The 18,158-nt window shown below is 42.2% G+C and overlaps 1 protein-coding gene across 2 annotated transcripts in view; it reads left to right on the forward strand.

Annotated features, from left to right (window-relative positions):
- The first annotated feature begins 3,570 nt into the window (after positions 1 to 3,570).
- Positions 3,571 to 18,158, forward strand: part of GRID2 (glutamate ionotropic receptor delta type subunit 2) — a 756,499-nt gene continuing 741,911 nt past the window's right edge. For both annotated transcript variants that reach the window (XM_074866754.1, XM_074866755.1), the window contains exon 1: positions 3,571 to 5,077. In XM_074866754.1, coding sequence (XP_074722855.1) covers positions 4,990 to 5,077 — 88 coding nt within the window. In that variant the 5' untranslated portion in view covers positions 3,571 to 4,989. The remainder of the gene's footprint in view (positions 5,078 to 18,158) is intronic.

An 18,158-nucleotide genomic window follows, 5' to 3' on the forward strand; every position in this document is an offset into this window, starting at 1 on the left:
GGTTGCCAAATCTGCTTGTTATATTTCAAGAGTTGTAGTACTGAGGGTGTTACAGGGTTCTGTGTTTCATCTATAATGTTACTCTTTGGTGACAAATCAGAACTTCCAAATATCACCTGAAGAGGGAAAAAAAGGACATGCTTCTCTAGAGCCATCAAAGAAATATGAAGATTCACAGAATTACTGTTAATTTTCCCATCAGGAACATTCATTTAAAAAATGATCCACAAAGACTTGAAGAAGAAGCTGCAGTGAAAATGAAACAAATTATATTAAAAGTCCAGAAATAGAAACCAATCTTAGCAATAGTAGGTGGGCCTTCCTGGCCTTTCTCCCATGTTCAGATGGCATCAATAACAATTTGGGTATGACTGTTACATATTTGTGATTGATGGTTCTCTCTGTAACAGATGATCAGTTCTTTTTAATCCCACCTCTTAATGCAATAATATTGAATTATATTATGAAAGAGAGTGGAGTAAATTAGAACTAAGTAAAAGAAATGTTACTCTTCACAGCCAGTTGGCACTACTGGAATTCACCGTTACAGAAGGTCACCAAGTTTAATGCTGCTGGGTTTTTTTTCCTTTTTTATTTATTTTATTTTTAGGATAACTCTGACTTTTAACAAGATCTATAACTATGCAAGCTTAGATGAAAAGGTTAATTGAATATCAAACTTGAAGACAGGAAGTGATGGCTTAGTAGGGTCGGGAGGAATTTCTCCTATCTCCCTTTCCCACTGTGCACAGCACAGAACAGTGGGACAGGTGCACACTTTTTTCTTCCTCTGAAGCAATAACTTACGGGCCTTCATAAAAAAGGTGTTGGAGCAGACAGACTGGTGCACTAACCTAGGGTGTAACCTGATTTCACCTCATCTAAACTTTTTGTAAGTTTAAGCATTATACTTGAATATAAAAGATTGAATTCTAATGTGCAAAAGGGGTGTTTAATACTCATGTGTGGGAATGGTAAATACTTGCTATGTAATTTAGGACTGTCATTGTCAGGCTTAGCTATTCTGTTTATGTCTCATCACTGAAGGTTCTAAGCGAGACTGGTTTATCACTATCTTAATTTCTTCAAATACTCGAAGGATCTCCTGGGACTTAGAATTAAACAAATAAAAAGTTGACCTCTGCATGGTCAGCTTTGTTTGTATGGCCAACCAGATGGGAAAAGGGGCATGGCACTGTCAAAATTAAGGCTTTAGATGAGTGAAAGGCATGTGAGACTTCTGTATTTAGGTATCTTTCCTCTGTAGATAAAAGCTCAGGTCCCAAGCAGGCTTGGTTAAGGTAGCAGTGTGTTATGTGTGGGTGTGAGAAAAACACGTTAGATGGATACTTTTTTCCCCGTTGCATCTGTTTTTCAAGAACATCCTTTGCTGCTGCTTCTCTAGGAGTTGCATTAATGTGCAACAGGGTAATAGCTGATCAGTGCAAACATAAGGTACACCACTCGTTTACCACATTTTAGTTAGACTGCTAGAAAAAAGACAGCTACACCCTGTTGTTAGAAACATTAGTTGGTCAATGGTGGTGCTTCTCCCATGGATGCTCATGGTGGAGCTGAAGTGATGTTGACGTAATTGAGGGCATTTGGGAAGGGAAATTGTAGTGAAGGAAGATCGGTATAGCTGAAACCTGCGGGACTTAAGTTTCCAAAGTGCCTGAGGCGGCAATTGTTGAAATCCTGAGAATGGTGCTCATGGCTTCTAATAAGCCCAGGTCTGATTAGTAGTATTTCCTTTTTTTATAATATTTTCACAGTATCAGTAAATCCTGGGATTCTATTCTTTCCCCCTTTCCCCAACTTTAACGTTCTGCAAATGCTTAGCATATATTGAATAGAAGAGACCATTTTTCACTGTTTTTCTCTGACACCTTGAACTAACCACACAGCATTTTTTTCAGTCTATTTAAATGGATGACACCGGTTTTTGTTTTTAATGAATAAGAGTTGAAGAGAATGACAGTGAGGAAGCGCAAACGATTTTACCCCTGGTGGATGTATATGAAGTCAATAATGTGCTCATTATTTAAAGGAAGTTTATTTTAATTTACTTTTTAAATTTACTTTAGTCTGGTTCCTCTCAAATTTTCAGGTAGTGTTCTTTACTACTAGAATTATTATGCAGAGCTAAACTCCAAAAGCATTTTTTATTAGTCAGAGGGTGTTTGTGAGCTACAAACTCTTGGCTGTGCCTCCTGCCCTGTTATGAATGTCTACAGACTTTAGCTAAAATTTCCATTTAGTGTGGCCAGTTCAGGGTACTGGATGCTTTAAAGAGTCAGTAAGTACAGCTGGTTTCTAGATAAGGCCTCAAAATTCTCAGCATTATTTAAACTGAGTATTAAAAAGTTGTAATTTTCCAAGGGTTTCCATTACACTTCCTATTCTGCCTACTGTGCATTGTACATTATTAAAGAGTACTGCTCTGACATGCCCCCCAAAGAAGCAAATTAACATTTCTTGTGAACTCTGTTCTTTTGTGGAGAAGTAATAATGACTCAAGCAGCTCCAAAAGTTTCTCAGATGAATCAGAATTTATTACTTGTAAATGCCCATTACACTTGCTGATACCGTGCATAAACTGCCATTTATATGAAAAAAGCCTTTTTAATTGTTTGCTGTTATTGATAACAGATTTGTGACTTGCAGAGAGGATATGGACAAATGCAGCATGTGAGTGACATAATTTGGGAGACTTTTGCTTCACACTGCTCATCATCTTTTGTTCTCTTTACGTACCTTTTCTTTTGTATCAATTTTAGTTGTGATTTGTTACAGATCTTAAAAGATAAAGAAAGCCCATTCTAGACAGTGAAAAGATGAGCCCTGCCTTGTGTTTTGGATCTGGCTTAAAGCCTTTTGATGTTACCATTTTTAAGAAAGTATTCACCTGCTGCTGGCGGTTTTTTTTTAGAGACGCAATAATCTTGCTCCTTAACACTGATTTAGTTTGTCTTTTCTTTAAAATCTTATTTCTTCCTCTAGAACTAAATCCTTAAATTCTGTAGGTATAAAAATGTGCTTGCTAACTAGTCCCCTGCCTGAAAGAAGACATACACGAGTCAGGAGAACTATGCAAATCAGATATGATGAACTTAAATTAAGAGCTACAACTAAGGAGGTGTCTTCAAAATAGGTTCTTTCTGAAGAAAAGGGGTTGATCAACCTCTATTTAGACTTCTAATAGGACTATTAGGTCTTATCAATGGCTTATGTGAGTTTAGGATATAACCACTATGTTGGAGCAGTTATTTGACTCTGCATCCTGTCTCTAGTGTGACTAGAAAAATAAAAGTCAGAAGAAAGTATAAGAAGATGTAAAGTGGGGATTTAGACTCGTTTATAGGAACATACTTAACCTCTCTGAGCAATTCTCCGTCTGTGTAATGGGGATAACTGTTAACTGCAGCATGAGAAGTTTGAGGATTAATCGGTTAATGAATTCATAGTACCCCGAGCATGAAAAGTGCACTCTAAATGTTTTCCCTTAGAAATTTCTTCACTACCTAAAGAGAGACGAAGAAAAAAGCCAATTCATTGCTTTAAAGAACTGTGAGAATTTCATCAAGAACACAGATAATTAAAGTCATATTAATAGATTTTGAGGTCTTCATTTTCCCCTTGAGGCCAGGTGTCCCTGATTTTTTTTTTTTTTTCCTTTTCCCCTTCAAGCAATGTCCCTGACTCCGTTGTCAAAGACTGAGAAGCAAAAGTGCCCATCTAGCTTTGAACTTGATACCTGCAGTGGAGTTGCAAGGTTAAATAAATGGGGTGGTTTGGTTTTTTTTTTTTTTTTAAGCTGAGCATAACACTTCAAAAAGATCTCCCCCCCACACACCCCTTTCCCTCCCCCTAATGTATTTTTAGGCTGTATGCACTCCTGTCTCTGACTCTTCCTTAGTCCCAGCTGAAGATTTCAAGGGAGACGAGAGCTCAATTTTGTTTCTCCCTGGTATTGCAGATAGGGGGAGGAGGTGGTTATTAGAGAGAAGCGCTCTCACTCGCTCGCTCTCTCTGTTTCTCCCTCTCTGGCTGATAGCACTTATCTCTCGCTCTCTCTCCTTCTCCTAGGTGATCCATTTCTAGGCAACGTGCTGGCTGGTGCTGGAGCTGCCAGCTCTCCCTGCATCCCACCAGCAAAGCAAGCTCCAAAAGCAACCTGCAGACCATCATCTGCCTTCCTCTGCCTTGCTCCGGGTACTCCTCCTCTCGCTCCTGCCCTGTCCAACCACTACCTTGCGCGACAGAGACAGCACGCTCGGCTTGATTTGCAGATTTTTTTTTTTTTTTCTTCCAGTTGTGGGAAGCAATTTTTTTAAGCGAAGGGTGGGGGGAAATCTCTGCATTACTATCTGCATTACCTTGAAGTTCACTTTGTTTTTTGGCCTCCGGGGGGGCTTTTCCTGCAGGAATCTGGTTGCTGGAAGCGTGAACGCCTGCTCTCCCGGTTGCCCGCTCCTCCCCCCTCGCTGAAGGCGAGCTGTTTGCTGCGGGCTCCCGGGGCTCCTCTGGCCAAGAGGGTTTGTGTGTGTGTGCGCGCTTGTGTGTGCGTGTCCGTGTGTGTCTGTGCGTGTGTGTGTGTGTGAGCGTGGTGTGGGTTGGAAGTTGCTGTGCAGCAGCCGGGACCGAGCGGATCCCTGGACCCGGCGGAAGGATGGGGATTGTCTGACCAGCAGAGGCGTCTGCTGCCCGCGGCGGCGCCCGGGCTGGATGGATTTGCTGCCGGCGCTCCCAGCAACTCTGGTGCTGCCCAGGAGCCCCCCGAAGTGACGCGGGGTTTCGCCGAGGAGAGAGGCGCCCGGAGCCGCGGGCTCGCTCCCTGCCCAGCCGCGGCTGTGCGCCAGCCACCGGGATTTACACGCTCCTCCGGCGGCACCTCAAACTCTTGGGTTTCCTGCGCTGCGCTGTCCTCCGCGGTGGCACCGTTTGGCGAAGAGATCTGTTGTTACAAAGCCTGGACCTCCGGAGGAGATGGAAGTTTTCTCCCTCATCCTGGTCGTGTCCGTCTGTTGGACTCGAACCTGGAAAGCAGCGATTGCAGATTCAATCATTCATATCGGTAAGGGGGTGCTGCGTCTGCCGATGCTGCTGGACACTTTTCCAGATCTCCTTTACAACCTTCCCTCTCTTGGCAGGCTTCCCCCCCGCCTCCCCCCGCAGCCCCCGCACTCTTTTATCCCTTGCTGGCTTGCTTTTTTGTTTGTTCCCCTCTTATAATCGCTTTCCACCAGGATCTTAGGCGTCCTCTTCTTCCCCTACCGCTCTGTGTTAAGGTTTCTTGTCGGCGGGGTTTGTGGGTGCTTTAGACCTTGAGGTTTTGCGCGGCTGATGATGGGGGGGGGGGGGGGGGGGGCAGGGCTCAGGCACTTCCCCAGTCCCCCTCCGCAGCCCCTCAGCTCCAGCTTGCCTTTCTCCTGCCCCGGCTCGCCCTCGGGCGGGGGGAGACCCCAAGCCTCCCGTATTTCCCACACCACCGTGACAGCCACGCAAAGCCTCCCCCTTTTCCTTTCTTCACCGCCTCCCCCCCCATCCCGCCTTCCTCTCCCGCGGCGGAACAGGTGGTTTGGCAACGTGAGCGCTTCCCCTCCCGCGGGCGGCTGCAGGGGCGGGGGGCCACGGCCGCCTCGCACCCCCTTTCCCGGGCCGCCACCCCGCCGGCCGAGTGGGCGCCTCCCGGGGCCGCGGCGCCCGGGAAGGGGAGCGGCCTCCCCCGCCGCCGGCGGGTGCAAGGGGGCAGCGGGCCCCCCCTCCCGGCGGCGGCGGGGCAGCTCGTGTGATGCCCATGGGCACGGCGCTGCCCGCCCTCCCTGCCGGGGAGAGGGCGCCCGGGCTTCCTCCCGTTATCCGGGGCCATCCCCGGGCCCGGCAGCCCTCCTTCCCGGCCGGCGCATCCCTGGGAAGCGCCGAGCCCCGCTGCCCAGCAGTATTGTGTTACCGCGACCGGCGAGAGCGGGTCGCCCCCCTGCGCCGGCCGGCGGTGCGCGGAGCGGGGCGGAGCGGAGCGGAGCGGAGCGGGGCGGCGGGCGCTTCCCCCGCGGCCGCTCGCCCATCTGCAGGCACCTCACGCAGGCGGAGCGGGAGCCGGGAAACGCGGGGGAGGGCGGGCGGGGGGAGCCGCGCTGCCCCGGGGAAGGGGCGTTTGGGGGCAGGGTCCCGCCGGGGCTTTGGGGAGGTGCCCGGGGCGGTGCCGGCCCCAGCCGGGGGGCAGCTGACGCTCTCCCTGGGGTTGGTTTTATAAATATGTCTGCCGGTGCCTGTCGTGGGGATCCGTAGCGGGTGTCTGTGAAAGGGGGAGCGGGCAGAGCGGTTGCGAAGCCCGGTCGTCAGGAGGTTCCCTGCAGGACACCGATCGCCAGCCCTTCGTGTAGGCCCCCCCCACCCCCGAGCCCATAGGCTACCGCTCCCCTTAGGTACCGCAACTTTATAGGGGTCAGTCCTTATAGCTGTGTGCGAGTGGAGCATCAAATATTGCCCAGGGGAGGCAGCGCTTTATGCCCTCCTTTTAAAGGGAGAAGGACTTTTTTTTTTTTTTTTTTTTTTTTTATTCTTCCCAGTTGTAGACTGTTAAAGCAACACTAGGAGATGGTTATGTCTTACGATTTCTCTCGTAGGAACCTGTAACAAACCGATCAAATCTTAGGATTTGGGGGGAAATTTTGACTGTGTAGCAGATGAGGAGTTTCTTTGCAATCCCCTGTCTCCCATCCTCCTGGCTGAAGGAGCATCGCTGGGCGAGCTGTATGCCTTTGCACTAGCATCAAGGGAGACGATAGCTTTTCTCTCGGTGTGTTAATGACAATTTTGTTTGTTTCACTTGTTTATATATGATGGATGCAACACATTTTACCGCTAATGTTTTTTATAATGCTGCTAGTGATTAGATGGATCAACACAGTAAATCCTTATTGAAAGCAAAAGACCCCCACCAAAGTAGTTGTTTCTCACACGATTAATTTGTCTTGAGAGACAATTAGTACAGTTGACAAGGGGATTACCTCTTTTTATAGACTGGTTTATATTGCCATGAAAATGGCAAACCGATAATTGTTACACAGAGCTTTAAGTCTACTAAAATGAATACACTCAAAATAAATGACCTGAAATTAGAGCTATTTTAACACTAAATGGGTAGACAGCTAAATATTCCAATTTGTACAGCTCGCAGATGAAAATCTGGCCCCTAGTAACACCACTGTGTTTTGTGACCTGGGTGTTCTGACCCCCTTTTGTTTTCTTCCACTTGTACTGAGTAAACTTATGTATAAAATATTTAGACATAAATAATAACCTGCATTTATTTTTATGAGTTAGCAAAAGCAGTAGCAGGGTACTCCATGAACAAATTAACTACATAAAGCCAAAGAAAAAACCAAAATGCTCCGTTCAGGGGAAAAGAAATACTACCAGAGGTAGTACTGAATGCCTTAGGCAACAAACATTATCTCTGTAATGCATTATCTTTTTCTCACTCTACAGTGTTAAGATATTCAAGTGGAAAATATTTTCCTATGTTTGGGAGGGGCTGATGGTTGTAAGAAATACGATATTACCTGTGCGGACCTTTTTTTTTTTTTTGATAGCACGTACTTTTTCAGTATAATGCAGTAACTGTCTTGCTTGCCTATGTATTATTTGGTATGTTTCCTCTAAAGGGACGTTTTCTGTATCAAAGTATGTTATCAGCCATCTCTTAGACAATGACAAAAAATGTTACAATTCAGTGAGTAGAGATTAACGACTTGGTAAGGGCAGTGGGAGGGGTATGGTGACTGGTGTTTATGATACATTTTTTCATATTTCTGTCTTCTGAATGGCTACAGCTGCAGCTTTTGATCATTAGAGCAGGTCTGTGTGTATGTAAATGTGTACATTTAAAAATAAACGCTTTCCTAGATCATATTTTAAACACTGGTAGGACTGCTTATAGTCTGTATGTTTCTGCTGCCCTGCTATTATAAATAGGAACTGGCAGTTCAGAAAGACTACATTAAGCACTTCTGTGAAAATGTTGAAATGAATCGGCTCCACTGTAATTTTCCTTACCCCTATATAAAAAAGAAAGGGGAAGGGTTACCATGTCAAAACGGTGCAATTCTGTATTATGCTGCTTCTCTCAGCCCATGCATTGATTGAGTAATTTCATCAGCCCCACATTACTTGATTGCTTAGAAGTTTCCTAATGATCTGTATGCTGTAGGAAGAATCTGGAAGTCGTGAGTAGAATGGCAATGGTTTTGTGTTTTATGAGGCTATTCAAAAAGTCGCTCTGATTTATGTAGCTCAAAAGCTCCAAAGTCTTTGAGATTAGCCACGCTGCCTGATATTTTCTTCATACATCAGTTGTCCCACACTCCTCACTCCCTAAACAGTTTAGAACAGTGCTTTAATTAAGCAGGGATTAGGTGGCATTCCCTGTCAACTGCACAATTTGTGTATGTTTTGTATCTTCTGTAGCTGATGGTCTCATGCTTTTATATTTTGTACTTTTTTTTTCCCTTGACACGTACATAGTAATACATCTGTATGTGCATATGGATTTCTTATTGTGCCTGTAGAAACATATATGCAAATATGTGTGTATTAGGTACAGCAAAATCACCTAGGGCAGCAGTCACATAGTATGGTACAAGAATTTTTGCTGAAAAAATACACTGAAGTATTTTTAAAGGCTAGTTCATTGCAGCGGTGTGCAGCAATAGTTCAGGCACCCTAATTACTTCAAGTTGGTTTTTTATGTTTATCAGTGGCTTCAGTCATATGCAGTCAGTTGCGTACTGTCCTTACCTTTTTTAATTTTCAATGGCAAGTTCAGAAATATATATATGATATATAGTTATATATATGTGCTTTTACATATATTTATACATATGCTTTTAATATATATTTTTTTATATATACTGTGGTTTATTTTTTTCTGAGAGAGAAAATTGGATCTGTTCTTCCCTTACTCCTCTCAGCTTTTAGACTTTGCAGGCCAGGACTGCTGCATTCCTTGTGTTAGACAAGTTCCCAGCATTGCTGAGTCCTGAGTTTTGGTTCATACTTTTAAGCTCTTCTGCGCCGTGGATAATAATTTCAGGGCAATTCCAACATGGGGTCTATTGCTTACTACTTCTGTTGATATTGGTAATGCCCTTAAAATGTGAAAATATTTTGTAAGGGAAAGGGAGTCTTCTAGCTTAGTGGTATGCACGTCCACATTTCCTGTAAGCTGGTGCACTACAATGCAGCTTGGCTTGTACAGTGGTGTGCATTGGTAATAAGAATGTAATTTACTGTGCTATTGGTAAAGCCTCATTAGAAGGTGTGTAGCGTATGTCACTAACTGTTCATTACAGTATTCTCACATACATTTTCTAAAGCACAGGACAAGCAAGCAAAACAGATTTATTAAAAACAAATAAATCTCTATGTGCCTATAGTGTCTACAGATGAGCATTCGGGTCTGTTTTCCCTGCTCTGGAATGCGCCAAGTTTACTTGCTTATTTTAAACGTACATACGAATGAAGACCTGGAATACAATGCACTGTGGTTTAGCAGCCATTAGGTTTTATTAGTAACTATGTTCTATTTCAGTGCACAGCATGCGTGACATACTCTGTGTTTCTATGTGTGCTATTTCTTAAGTTCTCTGCCAGGTGCTTAGATTTGCGGTAGTGTTTCAGTCCCTGTAATGTGTTTTAGCGCTAGTTACTCTGCAGCCAAAGGGATAGTTTTGCACGCCACAGATTACAGTTTGCTATCCTCCAAAGGCACGCCTGCCATTAGGTGTCACTGCCTTCTGGAGTGTTTCTTAGTGATCAGCAGAGCCTGATCCAGTCTGTCATAATCCAGGTGAGTCGCTTAGTTGGCTTCATAAGATTTTAAACTGGGCTCGTGGATTGCTGACTACAGCAAGTGGCTCCTTTTCATGTTCTTAAATAATTCTTAGTGTTATTTCAAGTTCTTTGCCCTTGATAAAGACAGGAAAAAACCCAGCCATCCATTTTCAAGTAGTGTCCTAACAAATGCCTGATACGGCAATCACTGCTGCTGCTGTGTGCTTTCAGATGACTACTTACGGATGCACAGAGTCTTTATTCTCACAGTGCCATCTTTGAAAAAACACACTGGAGAAAAATCTTTTAAGACTGTGACTACATAAACCTACCAACTAAGGTTCATTTAACTTAATGAACAAAGGCATTAAGTATGGTTCTCTTCCACTCACTGGCCCTGTAAAGCAAGTGGTATTGGCAGGAGATGACTTTTGTAAGCCATTAGGTTACTCCCTAGATATAGACTTGAACTTACATCATTTTCTTCCATTTGATATATAGCTATCTATAATCTGCCATGACAGACTGTTTTTTGCCGAATTTTATTGGAGGCTTTTGCCTTTTGAGGTTTGTATTTTTACTATTTGTCACTGCTACTCCATTGCATGATTATTTTTTTTCAGCACACTAACAATGGTTTTAAAAATAGTTTTTGTGAAAAAGTAGTTTTATTTGGCTATCAGTTTCTAGTTAATTTTCCTAATTACCTGAATTATATATGACAACATGGTAAAACTCTTTTAATCTTCCCACTCCCCAAACAGAGTTTGTGTTTTGTGTCTTCAGTGTTTAAAAAAAACTTAGACATAGTCAATTACTGTTGCTGTTTGGACTTAGGAGTGACCAATAGGAAAACAGTATTCATAAAATTATCTATATTTTGAGCAAATATGAGAAAATACCTAAACTCTGAAAACATGTTATGTGAGTATATTATGATACATGATAGCTCGGTACGTGCAAAATGTTGATTCAGGTGATACACTGGTAATGAGGCAAACTAGGATACCTTTCTGATTCTGCAAACCCAGATGTCACTTTTTTTTTTTTTTTTTTTTTTTTAAATTAGATTTGAATTCCAGAAGGAATAAGTTATTTTTCTAAACTGGTGAAATTGGAAGAAAACTTTGTCTTCAGAGGCAGGCTTGGCATGTCTGTCAAAGCCTGGATGACGCCACACCTGTGCATCCTATAGGCCTTACAGTCCAGTTCATGGCTCTAGTCATGCTGACACCCATCTCTGAGAGCCCCAGACATACGCATTTGTTTGTGCTGTCTAGAAGTGCCAAGAGGCAAGTATGACAGTCACAGCCCAACAGTAAAGCATAACATGTAGTTTGCTGGCAAATTGTCATAGTGGCTGCGAACTGGGCATGAAAGCTTATGTTTCTCTGGGGCATTTTTTACCCTAGACTGACTGGCTGTCTAGCAACTGGCTTCCTACTGGTTTCTTGGATACAGATGCAATTTATTTCCTTCTGTGATGATATTTTATCTTCCTGCACCATCTACTATGTCCATTAGCAAGTAAGAGTTGACCTGTTGCTTGCAGTAGTTACCAAAATTAGCTTTTTTCAGAGTAATGTTGACCATGGCTTTGTTGCTCCTCTAGGCTAGTAGACTGTATTGGAGAAGGTGCAATACTCAGCTGGTGCAATGTGGTACTTGGCACGGAATATGTGCTAAATACTAAATGCTAAATAAACGTGGTGCTGTGCTAGTTAAACCCTCCTCAACATCAGGTAAAGAAGTCAAAACCTTCTGGGCACTATTCTTAGCTGGCTTGTGCATTTGAAGCAACATGCAGAGAAGAGCAAGTGCTGCTGTCTCCCACTACAAAGTTAACCGTGTATTCTTGAGGTAGTAATTTAAACAGAGAGACTAAAATGGAAGTATTTAGAGGAAGAGTGGGTGAGGAAAAGGTGTCTGTCTTGATGTACCTTTCTGTACTTCAGCCTCTTCCTGTAAGCACCCGCAGGGCATTTTCCTCTGCTGCTAGTCATTGTAGGAGTCAGGCGTTGGTTTCTGGTTATTGTTAGCCAAGTGGCTGTGAGAGATAATGGAGTAAGAGAAAGATTCTCTTGTGTCTGCAACCACTATAATTAATAATGCTTTATGTGTCTTGGAGAGTTATAACTGATCTGTGTAACAGGGAGGACACAGGCTGAAATTGAAGGTTAGCGGATGAAATGTACTGGTGTTTGGATGACAGTTATGAAACTTGGCAAGGGAACAGGCTTGAAATTGTGCAGTGCTGTAATTTTGTGAGGTTCAAAATTTATATCCTAGTTTCAGTGATCATATTCTTAATTCAGAAAAGGAGGTATTTCGTATGCTGTATCGTACTACAGAGTGCACTTCAGCTGGAGAGTCTTGTTCCTGCTTTGGTCTGGGGTAACTACATCAGTTCAAGGAAGAGATATCCTGTGAGCTCTAAGTGTTGCATTAAAAAAACCAACCCACGTAAAAAGTGACACTTCCTTAACGAGAAAGGATAGTACAGTAACTACAGCATTTCTGTGTAGCATTATAGTGGAAGAAGTGATACAAATACTGCAGTTTTAGTGAACTGTAAACTGATGGATTTTTAAGTGCAGGGTTAGATTTAAAGTAGATTTCCATTACACACAGTAGTTCTGAGTAGGGTGGAAAAAAAGGTGAAAGGTAAAAAGTTTCCTGAAAGTTATGCTGAGCTTATCTGACAAGCTATGCTCAAGAGGAAATTGAAAAAGAAGATGAGTAAAAATGCAAAGAGGGGAGGAAAATAAGGTATCAAAGGCAAAAGCCATTAGTTGTCTCTGTTTCTGTTTCTTTGGGAGCTCTATAATGTTCCTGTAAGTGCCATGCTAAATGGAAACGTTCTGAACCAGAAAGGGGAAAATGTGAAAATACAGAATTTAAATGAAGAATTATATGTGTATTTTAACCTATTAGATAACACTCTGTGCTGAAATGCTAATTATTCCTAATTGTTTTATTTGCTTTACCCATGAATAAAATATCACGTATCTAATAAAATATGCAGTGAAAATCACTGTAAAATTCCTCTTGGAGTCTTTCATGCAGATTTAAAGGATTTAATCTCTTATTTCTTCATTGCTTTTTAAATCATTAACTTTCTATAATCAGTTGGATTGCGAAGGCCAATATCCAATGAACCTAACAATAATTGCTTGTTTTGCAGAACAATTTTTTGTTAGTCCAACCATATCTTTCTCAGAGGCCTTAATCGAGTTGGTGATTTCATTATAATAGTTCACTTGTGATAAATCAAAATCAAATAGCACCACTCCGGTGCTGTGGAAGTTAGCTCTGGAGACAGCAGAGGATGGTGTAGCAGCAGACCTGAATGTCAGTCCTGGATTTGCTGTGCCTGATTTTAATGTATACAGATACAACAGTGACCACTCTCGCGAATCCATTTTAAATAGAGAAATGAAAATGTGCACAGGGCAGGCTCCTCTGCCTTGGGACTCCCACTCAAAACCTGTGTTCGGGACCCAGACCTGATGACAGACAGTCACTTGATTTGTTTTTAAAGCACGCAGAAGCTCAAGTCTGACTGACTGCCAGTCAAGCTTAGGCTTCTGAGCTATTGAGATGTTTTGAAGATGTCACTTGTCTTTCTCAGGTGCCAAGAGACTATTGCAGAGTTACCTTACTGATTGCAACCAGTATTAAAAGTTGTCTGGCAGTACATCATGGGCTGGAAGCATACAGCAGGGACATCTCCGGACCAAACACTATTAAGCAAGGGTATTTGTTGGTGTATACCCTTTGCCTTCTTGCAGTCTTTATAGTGTTCAGCTTAAACATTTGAGAATGTTTTTAAACCGTTTCATGTACTGGAGAGTTGTTAAAGGGAAAAAGTAGAAAAGATCTGGTTCTTGCTCAGTGAAGCCACCGTGGAGTACTGACAGTGTACAGCCAGTGTACGGTACGGAGTGTGTTAAACGGCAAGTGAAAGGTGATAGCCACTGTTGGTCATACTGAAATACACATACTTCTCCCTTTCACTATCTTTATTCATTTCTTTCTCTCTCGTATTCCAAGTTCATGGCAAGCAGTTATGATGGTTGCTATGTTCTGTACTCTTAAATATATGTTTTATTCTGTCCAGGAAGAAAAAATTTAAACACATCGTAACACAAATATCTGTTACTTGGACAGATAAAGTTGCTTTTTATTTCTCTGGAATTCCGCTTATTTGACCTTTTTTTGAGACAAATATACCTCAAAATGTTGGTTATCATGCTTAAGGCTAGTCTTTCTTCAGCTCTCCACTTTGTGAATGTACAGACCCAAGCAGTATTGCAGTATATCCACTAATATATTTGCTACAAATATCTTTAAAAATGTAGTACTCAGGTACCACTCAAATTTCCAGCTCCATGCTACGGGTTAATAACAAGCAATGGGGTATGTGTTAAAGTATGCATGTACAATGTATAAACACACACTTTTTCAGTAATCAGAGGTGTTCTTTTTGAAAATATTTGACTGGGTTTTTTCTTTAATTTGGGATGACATTGGTTTCCATCTTAAGTAACAACACAGAGATTTGCAGGGAGGAAGTCATAATGTGAATACAAATCGTGAAATGGCACCCCACTGTGCTAGAAGCTGTACAAATATGAAACAAAAAGTTGGCTGTCAGAAGATTTGAAAATTAAGTAAAAGAGAGGGCTTGGATCTCTCTGCAACTCAGACATCAGGAGACAAAGTTGCAAATCTTTTGGAATCTTTTGCAAGACAAATTCATTCATTCATATCAGTGAATGAGCGCTCTGGGTACGAACGAATGAAAGCCCATGGGATGCGCATATCTACAGGGATGTAATGACAGGGCAGATGCCCCATGGCTGCTGTCAGTACTTCCTGGTTTGGGGCATGTGATAACAAAAGTTACAGTGCTGTGAGGTAAGAGGGTTGACAAGGAAATAGCAATGTGTGTATAATCATTACCTACAATGCTTTATTGCCAATAACATTGGTTAAATTAGCAAAATAAAACCAGTCATTATCTCCTCAGCTGGCAACATATGACTCTCTGGCTTTACCTACTACAGGAACTAATGCATCAGGATGCACTTGTGTGCTCTCCCTCTGTCTCTTTTGTTTGGACAAATATTTCATAGTATAGTTTTGGAAGATGTCTAGGTACAAAGAAAAGAGCCCTTTTTGGGAAGGTGGAACAATATATATATTGCAAAATGCCCAACTTTGTATAAATGAGATTTTTAAACATAATTAGTGATTCTAAAAGCATGTGCAGCCATGTTAGCTAGCCTCGTGGAGTTTCTAGAATATTACTGACATATTATTGAAACAATCTAGAGAACTTATTTTCTAACTCCTTGGAGTAGGCCTCCTGTTATGGAATTGGATTGCATCCTGGAGCTACATGAGACATACCCATCTACTTGAAAAAGTTCTTTCATTTTTGCCAGTGCTGCAAAGAGTATAGGGACTACATCAAATAAAATGGCTGAGGGGAGTGGGCAGGTGAAAAGTGTGTCCCGTATATAATGTAAATGCTGGGCAGGGAATGATCAGCAAGCGCTTGGTGTCACCATTATGGAGGGTGATGTCTTAGGGACATCATCGATGCTGTATCTAGTTGCAAGGAGAGGAGGAGTTTGCAGGTAAAGGACAGCGTTGAGTCGGCAGGAAACAAAGCGTTATCGAGGGTTTCTCTGTAGCAGAAAGGCTCTGGGAGCAGGAGTACTGTGGAGAAGGTTCTGGTGGTGCCTCCTCCGTAGGAGTTTCGGCAGGGGATGAAGAGTTGTGGTTAGCAGTGGTGGGAGTTGGTTGGGTGGTGAATAGGACAGGTTGTATTGGACAGGCCGTATAGAAGATGTGTGTGAGTATGCATATGAGGAAAGTTGGGAAATCCAAAGGAGTGAGGCACTGTAATGGCCCAAATATTACTGAAAAGAATAATAATATAATGCAAATGATGCTTTGAGAACAATGTTTTAAAGAAACTAAATTATAGCTTAGAATATGGGATTGTTTCTCCCTGTCCAGACTCTATAGTTTTGCTTTAAAGCATTTGAATTGTGTGGTAGATCTTATTTATTTTTTTTTCTTTAGCTGATAATTGTACCTGGTTACTTTGCAGAAAAGCAAGATCCATCTTATCTTTGTATCACATAGTACCATTGTACACATGTACAAACAGTGAGTACTGAAGTGTCATCTTCCACCCCTCTGCTCCCAGGATAACTCTGAGCATATAGTACCTTCCTGTGCCTTAGCATTATCCCTCTGATTAAATAGTGTCCCTTTACTTCCTCTGTGCAGCATTTATTGCTGGTTTGTACCATGCCTCCTTGTAAGCTCAGCTTCTGTGGCTGGTGAGTGGGAGGAAGGGATGCACACAGCCACAGCTTCTGCTCCGTTGACTTTTGACCTAATTTAGGAGGGAAGGAAAGGGAAAATAATGCAGCGTGCTTCTGGATTCAAAGCCTGCTGTGTCTTTTGTGGAGTGGGAGGAAGAGCTCTAGCTTTCTCCTCATCACTGCATAGTTTGCATTAAAAGTTAGACCTCTCTTCAGTGAAGCTCTAGACTGGTGAGTGGATCTGCTTTCACGCTTATTTTGTGGCATATGTCCTCATTTGGGCTGTTGAGGCTAAAGTCTGGTTTTCTGTCAGCTTTGTCCAACTCCCATTCAAAGCAGCAAAGGGACAGATATAAATACACTGACTTGTATTTCCTCTAAATGAAACACAATAAAAGTTGAGGATAATAGGTTTTTAAATATTTTTCTGTTTGAGATCAATAATCTTTAATAACAGGGCTGAATGATGTATGGGAGGAGGAGGTAAATACTTCCTCAGGGGAAGGTAGATAATGATAGCATTTGGAAACTGCTATTGCTGAAAATGATCTTCTGCAGGATTTAGGAGTAAAAAAAAAAAAAGAAAAAAAAAAGGCAGCTCATTAAGGTACTGTGGGGTTTTTTAGCATTTTTTTAAAGGGATGCATTTTTTCCCTTATTTTTTTGTAAGACTGCCAAATGTCCCTGAGGCTAGAATTAATTGGCTCTTTGTGTTGTGTCAAGTAAGGAGTACAACTGTTTTCAGAAAATACTAGGTTTATAGACTCCCATCCAGAACGTGAAAGGGAGAGAGAGGCTAACTTTATATAAACAAGGTCCTTGCGTCATTTTGTGCCACTAGCTTGGAGTTACAAATAGAATATTGAAATTGTCGGTGTTGGTGCTTTGGAAGCACTTAAAATTGTCCCTGTAACCCCCATCCCTTCATTCTGCCTAATCCTCTCTTTAGAACAAGCATGTGCCATTTTCCTTCCCTCTCACCTCCAGGCATCTGCAATGAATAATCAAATGTCTGCTACTTAAGAATAACCAGCGTTCAGGTTTTCTGAGGCAGCTTCAGGAGTAAGTGCTGTGGAGATATATTTTGTTGTTAGCCTTGCTTTAGCAATACAACAGAGGTTACCAGCTGCGGTTTGTTTCACAAATTCCCCCTGATTATTTTGGATTTGAAGGTGTTTTATTTTTTAATACTGCTGTTTCAATGGCCACTTCTCATGATGGTTTGAAGTCAGTGGACAGCAGCAGATGTCGATATAAGCTCTGAAATGGCTCTTTTATGGAGGGGTTTGAGGAGTATGTCTTGAAGCCGTTGCATTAAAATTCCAAAGTGTTAAGTTAAATGTAATAATGCTCTGACAAAGTGCTACTACCATCTGCTAGTGAGGATTAGTACTATTTAAAAATCTCCATAATTCCCAGAAAGAGCAGAGGAGTCATGGCGTGAAGAAAAGTCTAACTCTAAATTAGTATTTTAGTTCAAGGAGTTGCAAACTCTTTGTGGGGACCACTGCCTACTGGAGATTTTGTGTCACACTCAGCTCACATAAAGGAGTAAATATTTGTGGTAGATGACTAGTGATGCCTGTTTCTAACAGTTTCCAGCTTGGCCCCCAGTTTTGCTACAGAATCCTTTCTATTTACAACCGCTTCTCATTCACGTAACAGTAACAATTCAGTGGTAACTACAAATATAGTTTGTATGGCAAAAATAACAGAGGAATGTGCTCACCATGGGTATTTAGAAAGCTTCATTCCTTATCATTTAGCTCTTGAGGACTGAGAAACAGCTCTTTGCTTACTGTTCCTATGGGGTTTTGAACACCACCTAAACACTCAGCCCCTTCTGTACGTGAAAGTCGGTCTACACTTAGAGGATGATCTGCTGCTGGAAGTGTTCTCAATAGCAGAACATCTCTACTGCCAGACCTCTCTCAGCTGAACATGCAGAAATAATTCAGTGTCTAGTAAGAAGAGGGT

Source organism: Strix uralensis, chromosome 4 (assembly GCF_047716275.1).
Source record: "Strix uralensis isolate ZFMK-TIS-50842 chromosome 4, bStrUra1, whole genome shotgun sequence".
NCBI classification, from domain to species: domain Eukaryota; kingdom Metazoa; phylum Chordata; class Aves; order Strigiformes; family Strigidae; genus Strix; species Strix uralensis.